General features: G+C 45.3%; 1 protein-coding gene across 8 annotated transcripts in view; it reads left to right on the top strand.

The window, feature by feature from the left end:
* Window positions 1–5,667, top strand: part of Yap1 (Yes associated protein 1) — a 75,255-nt gene extending 69,588 nt beyond the window's left edge. For 6 of the 8 annotated variants that reach the window (XM_029542843.1, XM_029542844.1, XM_029542842.1 and 3 more), the window contains 2 exons: window positions 1,462–1,574; window positions 2,900–4,019. In XM_029542843.1, the coding sequence (XP_029398703.1) occupies window positions 1,462–1,574; window positions 2,900–3,135 (349 nt within the window). In that variant the 3' untranslated portion in view covers window positions 3,136–4,019. Of the gene's footprint in view, window positions 1–1,461; window positions 1,575–2,899 lie in introns of all 8 variants that reach the window. The other 2 variants (XM_021206851.2, XM_021206849.2) reach the window with 1 other exon arrangement.
* Window positions 5,668–9,526: the final 3,859 nt, after the last annotated feature.

The raw sequence follows: 9,526 nt of genomic DNA, 5'->3' as shown, positions 1-9,526 counted from the left end.
GAACTCACTCTGTAGACCAGGCTGGCCTCGAACTCAGAAATCTGCCTGCCTCTGCCTCCCGAGCACTGAGATTAAAGGCGTGCGCCACCATGCCCGACCTGTGTTTATATTTTCTAAACATCTTAACTTCTTGTCCCCTGAGCTGCTCTGGTGCCTGCCAGGTTATCCTGGATGCTCGGGAACATGAGCATTAATTAGTTGGGATTCAGTGGAAAGCAGTCTTTGCCAAGAAAACAATAAGAACTATCCATACATCACAGTGGGCTCCTCTATGCCTTCTCTGGGACTGGGGGAGGGGCGGTGTCTAAAGTCACCTGCTTAACAGATTCAAGTGTCTGTTGTGTATCCCTATGTGGGCACAGTGTCCCTGCCATTCCTGGTAGAAGCTAACCAACCCCCTGGGCTAATATGCATGGCTGTGTTATATACCAGCAGTCTCAGGCGAGTTTATGTTTCTTGGGTTTGTATGAGACTGTTGAGTTTTTCAGGGTTGTTGGCATAAAACAGTGGTTGTCATGTAGAGTGAAGGAGAGGACAGGCCAAATGCATCGAACAGTTAATTAGGAAGAAGGTTGCGATCAAACATTTGTACTGCTGGGCTGGGATCTGGTAAGGGTTTTTGGCTTTTGTTTGTTTGTTGTTTTTTTTTTTTGAGTGTCCATCGTGTGAGAGGGCCAATCTACATTTGTGGTCAGAAACCAGTAAGAGTAGCGATTGCCCTTGGAGTTTCGGGGGTTGTTGGTTTGTTGGTTTGTTTTAGTATTAGTAGAATTTAGGCTTCCAGTTGATAACAGCTATTGTCAGCCATAACTTAAAAGTATTCTCTTCAGGAAGCTTCAAGGCTGGTTTCTGCTGCTCTTGAATCAATCTTGAGACTTTGCATTCAGCCTTCAGTAAAAATGCATGTCGTCTCCTGAAGGCCCTCGGCTTTACCTCCCTTCTCTTCTGAACCTTGGGCCTCTTAGCTGTGCTGAGGTGTTTGGGTGTTCCCCTCCCCCAGCAAAAGCAAGATCTAGTTGTGGGAATTTTATCTTCAGTGACTCGGCTATTTTGACAAAAAGGCATTCTAGCTCTTTATTTTGGCTTGGCTGTCCATGGCTTAACTTGTGTGCCCTAGGAGCTGGAAATTGAGCATGAGCCTAATGCAGGTTTGACCGACCCCTCAGCCCAGGGACTTGAGACCTTGGAGACCCCAAGCTTCAAAAATAGTTAACGGGACTTGTCACTTTCTTTTCTCTCCAAGCTCAGAACCTTTAGATAGCCTTGTCTTTAGCAGCTGCCACTTTAGTTAGGATCAGCGTGTTTGTCCTATTCCAGGACAGAGGCTATTGGGTTCTGCAGAGGCACTACAAGGCAAGAATTGTTCACTGTTCCTCTGAGAATCTTGGTCATGCTTAACACATGTTTATTTTTGCCCTGAGTTGATGAACTTTTCTGTGTGTCTTTTCGCTATTTTCCTAGTGGCACCTATCACTCTAGAGATGAGAGCACAGACAGCGGCCTCAGCATGAGCAGCTACAGCATCCCTCGGACCCCAGATGACTTCCTGAACAGTGTGGATGAAATGGATACAGGTAAGTATTGATTCCCTTTCGGCTGCAGGTGGTCACTAGTTGGGTTTCTCCTCCCTTCCTTTTTAGACAGGGTCACAGTGTAGCTAGTACAGGCCGGCCTGGAGCTTAGAGGCTCTTGAGTACTGGGATTCAGGCACAAGCTGACACTCTGGGTTTTCCCCTGAGATAAGGTTTTGCTGTGGCCCACGCTGACCTTGTGACCCTCCACTGCTTTCACAATGCTGAGATTTCAGACACTCACCACCATGCCCATTGTTTGACCCTGATTTGTTTTAACGTGTTAGTTGGGCCTATTAGAACTCTCTTGTTTTAGATCTGTGTTCTTAATTTTTAATAAGTTTTGTGATCCTCTATTTATCTCTTTCTCTGAATACTTTGGGTTCAGCTGAGTTGTTTAAGGTATTACAGGGCTAGCTACTATTTGGGGGAGGGGCTTAGACTTTATAGTTGAAATGGTTGCACAAGTATTGAGGAGCTGATATCTCCCTGCCTTGGCTGAGGAGAGCACGGGACAGTGATACATTTTCTCCATAGTGTCAGAAGTCTTTCATGCCTGCTTTTATCTGACAATTGAAGGTGAGATTTTGAGAACTTGTCCCTTGCTTCCTCTGAGTTTGTGTAGATCAGAAATTCTGTTTAGGAGAGCCATTTGGGCCTACCTCACACCTAGTCCCATCCTGGCCCCCTCTCACCAACTCCCATGTCTCACCTCTTCAGCCCCCTTGTAGCACTTAGAAAGGCTGTTTGAATATTTATATTTTCTGAATATAAGTTCTGGCAAAAGCTCCAAGGAGAAGTGCTAATAGCATAGATAAATAAAAGCTCTCTTGGCAGTAAGTGCAAGAAATTTAGAGAGCAGTCTGCGGAGGTCACGGGTCTTCAAGGACTCTCTGGGAATGCTGTTCCTCTGTTGCCTGTATGAGTCTGTAGTGCTTGATGTTAGTGTCTCAGAGTACAACTTAAGACAAAAGGTGCTCCATCTTAACATGCTGACTACCTAGAAATGGTGGTGCATTTCTAGGAGAAAGAAAGAAGGTGTGGTTGTCATTTTTCACTGCTGCATATAGAATATAAGAACTGAAAGGGAGTTTCAGTTCTTCACAGCCCGTCAGTTAACACTTTGTGGTAAGCAGCCAGGCTGTATATTTATATTGCATGTCTGTGAAGTGGTGAGGGACATGAGACTTGGCATTGCCACCAAGTGATCTCTGTGTGTGGTTTTCTAAGGTAGACACTGTGTGCTTCAGTTTCCCATAGCTATGTGCTCGCACATGCAGCTCTGATGCTTCTCACAAAACATTTTATTCATCCCTTCCCAAAACTAGGAGACACCATCAGCCAAAGCACCCTGCCGTCACAGCAGAGCCGCTTCCCCGATTACCTGGAAGCCCTCCCTGGGACAAATGTGGACCTTGGCACACTGGAAGGAGATGCAATGAACATAGAAGGGGAGGAGCTGATGCCCAGTCTGCAGGAAGCGCTGAGTTCCGAAATCTTGGACGTGGAGTCTGTGTTGGCTGCCACCAAGCTAGATAAAGAAAGCTTTCTCACGTGGTTATAGAGCTGCAGGGAGCTACTCTGAAGGATCCACAGAGCCTAAGATGTGCATGCCTGAAATTCAGATAAGTCAGTGGGGGATTCTCTGGCTAACACAGAAAACAGATGAACCAGTGTCCAGCAGGGAGCACCCATCGTCGTTCCGCTTTTCTCTGCCCGTCGCTGCTCTTACGTTGGTTGCTGACCTCTTCACAGCCGGCTCTAAAGAACCAGAACCACAAACAGAATCCTTTATTAACTTTGCTATGATAACTATGTTCTCTGGGATTGCTGGGGGATAGGCTGCTGGATAATAGATGTTCTGCCTTTTGTCCAGTGGTCTTTTCACTCATCATTTTAACTGAACACACAGACTGGGAACTGAAATGCTTTAGAGCATTGTTCAAGAGGTGGTTTCTTCAGCTGCCTTTGGCCCTTGGGTCCAACAAGCCAGAAGCATTGCGTCTGATCTCACGGAGGATGGAGGAGGCCCGTGCTGAAGACTGATGGACTTTCCATTTCTTCTTTTAGTGATACCATTAGGCACATAGTGACCTGGATTTTATCTTAGAAGCTTATGAGGCATGAGACAGTTTCCATAGAAATATATTAATTATTACCACATACTCTAGATTAGGTTTGAATGGATATTTTCTGTGGGTGTTTTGGTTGGTTTTTCTCCTCCCCCCTTTTTGTGGTTGGTTTTGGTGGAATGTAGGCAAATTAATGAAGTCGTTTATAGCTGTAGTTTGGGGTGGGCAGTACCATTCTTTTGGTGGGAAATCTGTATTTCTTGACTTTTTAACATCCTATTTAAATCTTAAATCTTGGTTATCTCCTCTCTACATATATACACACTCTTATTATGTCTATGGTAGTGTGATAGCAGAATGTATCTTTATAAACATTTCCTTCCTTTCCAGTTTATTTTTTAAATGATAGCCTTGAACATATGCATTTAGATACAGTAGTTTATGTTTCACAAATGTTTAAATTCTGGTTGGGACAATTGCAGGTGTTGGAGGGAGGGAGGGCAGTGTTGTAGAAAGGGCTCTTGTGGGTAAAGCCAAGAGGCGCTCTCTTGCCCTCTGTGCACTATGGTGACAACAGAAGCCAGCAGTGGCCTTACTCCCTTTAGACTGATTTCATGCCATGCAGTCTCTGAGCTTTAGGCTTTAGAGAGGCAGGCCTGCCTGCCTTCTGCCTCCACCTCAGCTTTGGGTGTACACTCAGACACTTGGAGGTCAGGTTGCGTGCCGCCTACAAGATCGTTCTTCGGAAACCTACTCAGGAGTCTGTGCTGAGTGGACCTGGGGTCTGGGGCAGTGTGCAGAGTGCTGTGAGGTCACGGGTTGGCTGGTAAAGTGATGAGATGAGCAAGTGGGGTGGGGGGTAGTTGAACTTAGCAAAGAGCTAGAGCTAAGCATGATTATGGCTTTATTTTTACAAGAAGATTACTAGAGTATGTGTCTCCAGGAGTAATAATGGTTTCCAAAGAGTATTTTTTAAAGGAACAAAATAGGCATGAATTAACTCTGCATGTAAGCTATGAAGTAACAATTGGTCATGGATTACAGTGGCACCAGATGGCACCTCTGTCATTTAAGAGACTTTGAGTGCTTCTAGAAGAATCCCTTATTTTCAAGGGTTCATGATGAGCAACAATTTTCCCCCCCTGGCTAAAGCTGCTACTATGAAAATCCTCAGCTTAGGAAGATAGAAATCTTTTGGCCCTTTGATTTAGTATAGCACAAGAATAAAGTAGAAAAGTTTTACTCAGTACTTTGAGTGCTCAAAAAATACAATCAGTGTATTATATATGATTCATAGGTCAGTCATTTGAGGCCATTGACTCTAAGGCTTTTAATTAGAAACTAGTTGAAGATTCACCCTTGAATTAAGTCTGGGGAAATGGCCACCCGGAGGATGCATTGACTGTAGAGCAGAGATGAAATTCTACTCCCATTGAAAACTGAGCAGGTGGATGATCCACAATAGTGTGTGGGAAAGGGGCAGGTGATAGGTGTGCCGAGTGCCTATGATTGGCCAGTAAGCTGCAGAGTAAAGGACAGCATCTTCTGTGTGCAAACTAGCTTTAGTGTGGGGAGGGGGAGGGGAGGTGGGCATGGGCTGGTGAAAGGTTACCGGTTACCGGGCTGTGATAGAAAAGCTTTTATGAACTTGTTTCTCGCCAGTAAAGACTTATCTCGCTCTCAGTAAAGAAGTTCCTAAGTTTCCAGCTGCTTAACCTCCTCCACAAAGTGGATGTGCCGTCTTCCTTCTTCTCCCTCAGCGTGGTGCGCCTGGTTATACCTCAATGTCCAACAGCCCCTGGTGCCTGACAGTGCTCTCTGACCTTATCAAACCCTCCATGCTGACTGTGGGAGATTTAAGCACCCTTCCTCTCACTAAATTTGAATCACGGCCTCAGTAGTCTTTCTTGTTGTGTCCAACAGTGTTTAATGCTTCCTGGCTGTAGTAGGTAGCATGCAGATAAGAATTTAACTGGTTATTCTTGAATTTCTTTTACAATAAACCAATTTTTATAATCTTAAAATGTGTCAACTTTTTTACATTTGTGTTCTTTTCAATTAGGACTTCTGAGTCCCACGGGTTAAAAGGGATGAGTTTGGCTGGGGTTTCAGAGCAAGCAATGTTCTGTTTCAAAACTGTTTCCTAAATGCAGAGACTTGACTTCCAAAGAGGAGGAAAAACAGTCCAAGGAAACAGCTGTGGAATGTGCGATGTTGCTGTTATAGTGCTAATGTGAAAGTGTGCCTTAGCCGGGCAACGGTGGCACACGCCTTTAATCCCAGCACTTGAGAGGCAGAAGCAGTTGAATTTCTGAGTTTGAGGCCAACCTGGTCTACAGAGTGAGTTCCAGGACAGCTAGGGCGACACAGAGAAACCCTGTCTCAAAAAACCAAAAAAATTGTGCCTTACAGAAAACACTTTTTTAGTAGAAGACTGAAAAAGAATGTTGATGAGTTAAATACTTCAGAAGCTGTACCATTTGGTTTTGAAACTTAAAAGTTGAGGCAGTTTCTGTGACAGCTTCAGAGCTTGTGCATCTAGGGACAAGATGGGTTTTATCTTGGCAGCCGTGGTTTTTATAAGGATTATGGGTATAAGGATCTCTTCATTGTTGTCGATTCTTTCGAAATATTCTCCAAGTTGGTTTTTGGTTTGGTTGGTTTTGGATTTCCAGCCAGGGTTGGTTCTCTGTGTAGCTCTGGACCTCATACTGATGCTGTAGATTATCAACTTTTGTTGACCCAGGCGGGTCTGTCTTCAAGACCTGGGATTTGAGTGCCTTAAAGAATGGGCAGGCTACAGTCTGATGCTGTAGACAGCTTTACTTTGGTTTCAGTATAGTTTTATACCCAAATGAAACAAAGCAGTGCTCCAAGGGTCATTTGAGTTCAGGAAGACTAAAGATCAGTAAGCACGTAGTAAATGTTCACAGCAGCCCTTCCTTAGCACTGACCAACTTAAACACAACTGCCGGACACATACTGTAAATTGTGTCTGGGAAGGCTTGCAAGCAGGGCAGAAGGCCATAGCAGATCCAGGGTGTGCTGACCAGTTTGGGTTCTTTAGCTACGATCTGACAACCAACAAAATTAAATGTCTTATGAATTGAATGCAAATGTCGCAGAAGGCAGGAAATCATGTCCAAGAACAATCTAGGGAACAAAGCACCTCTGAGGTCAGAAGCCTTCTGCCTGTTTTCCTGGAGCCCCTCACTCTTCACTCTCCACCATTTTTTTGACTCTTCCAACAGTAGACTAGGCTAGTTTCCAACTCACAGTGATCCACCTGCCTCCACCTCTCAAGGGCTACAGTTAGAGGTATGCACCACTACCACCCAGCTTCTCCCATGTTTTTAATATTTTTAGAATTTTCTCTAATGCACACTTGTCATATAGACTTAATATAACCAACATTACATTTTTATTTTAGATATAAATGCATGCTCATATATTACGTACTGCCTTTTTGTTCATGTGTTTCAGATATACTTAAACTCTTAAACTTTAAAACTTTTTTTCACTTAATGATTTTAGAGAAAATACTAAAAATAAAATGCCATTTGTAGTAGTCACTGGTAGGCTTTTTACAGATGTTGGTTTCACCTCTGAGAGGCATGGTGTTTAGAGCTGTTCCAGTACAGATGCTGTTCTTGATAGTCCTGTCCTGTACGCTCACTACATATGCACCATCAGTGATACCATCTTAACATAGGATCCTGTCTGCTCTGTTCTTATCCTAAAGACTCCATGAAGCATCACATAGGAAACAGGTGGCCATGGCACTCTCTTTTTTTTTTTTTTTTACTTATTTGGTTTTTCAAGACAGGGTTTCTCTGTATAGCCCTGGCTGTCCTGGAACTCACTTTGTAGACCAGGCTGGCCTCGAACTCAGAAATCCGCCTGCCTCTGCCTCCCGAGTGCTGGGATTAAAGGCGTGCGCCACCACGCCCAGTTATGGCACTGTCTTTTATGATGGCCTTGAGCTTCTGGTGCTCTGCCCCCCAGGTTCTGGAATGGCCAAGGTGTGGTACCACACTCAGCTTACATGGCACTGAAGATGGAGCTGAGGCTTTTGTATGCTATGCAAGCACTCTTCCCCACCCCATCCCACCCCTGCCTTTTTCCCAAAGCATTCTCACATGATATCTGAAATATATTTGTGAAAGTCTTGTTTTTATAAATGCAAAAAGAATATGGCCTAGATACACTTTGAATAAGAAATAGATTTGACTTTTTTCTTGTATGTTTGACACAGCTTTGGTCAGGCAAGCAGACCTGCAAGTCTTCTAGACTTTTCACATTGCTAAACAGCAACATAGGGAGGTAACATTGTTTACCCCTTTAGCACAAAATACAGGGTTTCTGCATCTCAGAACAAACTTCCTTGGTGTAGGGTGAGCTCAGCCTGTTCAAAGCCATGTGTTTTGATGCACCAGCACCAAAAGGTGAGCCTTGTGCTCATACCACTGCCCCTGTGGGCAGTGCCCAGGGGCCAGGCACTTTGACTGTGTTAACAGTAGTGGCTCAGAAGAAGGCAGCCGAGGCAGTGGCTACTGCTGCCCCTGGGGGTGATTGGTACTTAACTAACCCCTCTCACTTCCATTTCTTCAGAGCTGAAGCTACATGGGGAAAAGCAGGCCCGAGGGCAGCCAACCTCTCTCCCTGACCCTAGCAACCATCCTAAACTGGGCTCTGTGAAAGGAAATATGGGTCATGTGGCTCTGGCAGAGTCCTCCCTGAGGTCCTACCCCAGTTTATTTGTAACTTATGTATCTGTTGGATAAGTATGTGCAGCTGCCTAAAGAGGCCAGGAGAGGGCGTCCTCCCCTGGGGCCTCCCCTGGCACTTTAAATGTATGTCAGTGTTTGTTTTGCATTTTAAGAGCTTAGCTGCTTAGCCGGGCGTGGTGGCTCACGGCCTTTAATCCAAGCAGAGGCAGGCGGATTTCTGAGTTCGAGGCCAGCCTGGTCTACAGAATGAGTTCCAGGACAGCCAGAGCTATACAGAGAAACCCTGTCTTGAAAAACAAAAAAAAAACAAAAAGAAACAAAAAAAGAGCTTAGCTGCTTCCAGAGTTGAAAATTAGTGTGGAGTACCCTGGTGCTGCCCTGTAATCCCAGCTATACAGGAGGCAGAGACAGGGGATTGCCAGAGCACAACTGTGACACTGCTCTGGGCAACACTGAGACTGTCTCCCAACAGGCCTCAGCCTTCTACCTCCACTAAACACATCTGTTGACCTTCAAGTCTGACTTGAGTGCCGAGGATCAGAGGCTGGCCCTCAAACCTGTGTAAGCAGGCACTCCGACCCACTGAGCCATCTCCCCTACACAGAATTACAGTGGCAGCCTGGCTACCTGGCCAACTAAAAGAATCTCCCTTCTGAAGCATGCCAGCCCCTAGAATAAGCACTGGGAGGTTTCATTGCTACCTGCACAAGCTACTGAGACCAGCTCTGTTCAAAGGCAATGATTCCACCCCGAGGAACCCTGACGGAAAGCATCTCTCCTCCAGCAACTCGCATTTAAGTATACTACTGATGTAAACTCAGACAGGGGAAGGGGCTCAGCAGGTAATAGCACTTGTCTCAGACCTCAGTTCAAACCTGCAGCGGCCACATGCACATCTGCAACTCCTGTGCCTTTGGGGACAGAGATGGGAGGATTGCGGCTTCCTGGGTACTAGCTTAGCTCCAAGATCAGTGTCTCGAGAGCTACATCAGGAGAACACGGAGGGAAGGACAGAGCAGGACACCTGATACTCTCTCTGCTTTACGTAGGTGTACACATACAAAGTTGAGCTCCTGGGGCAGTTTCAACAGTTACCCAAAGTAAGCTGCGCCTCAGGAGAGCCTAAGTGATGTGTAGGTGACCAACTTTTGTC

Source organism: Mus pahari, chromosome 10 (genome assembly GCF_900095145.1).
Source record: "Mus pahari chromosome 10, PAHARI_EIJ_v1.1, whole genome shotgun sequence".
Lineage (NCBI taxonomy): Eukaryota > Metazoa > Chordata > Mammalia > Rodentia > Muridae > Mus > Mus pahari.
The sequence above is the reverse complement of the archived record's forward strand: the minus strand, read 5'-3'. Positions and strand labels throughout refer to the sequence as shown.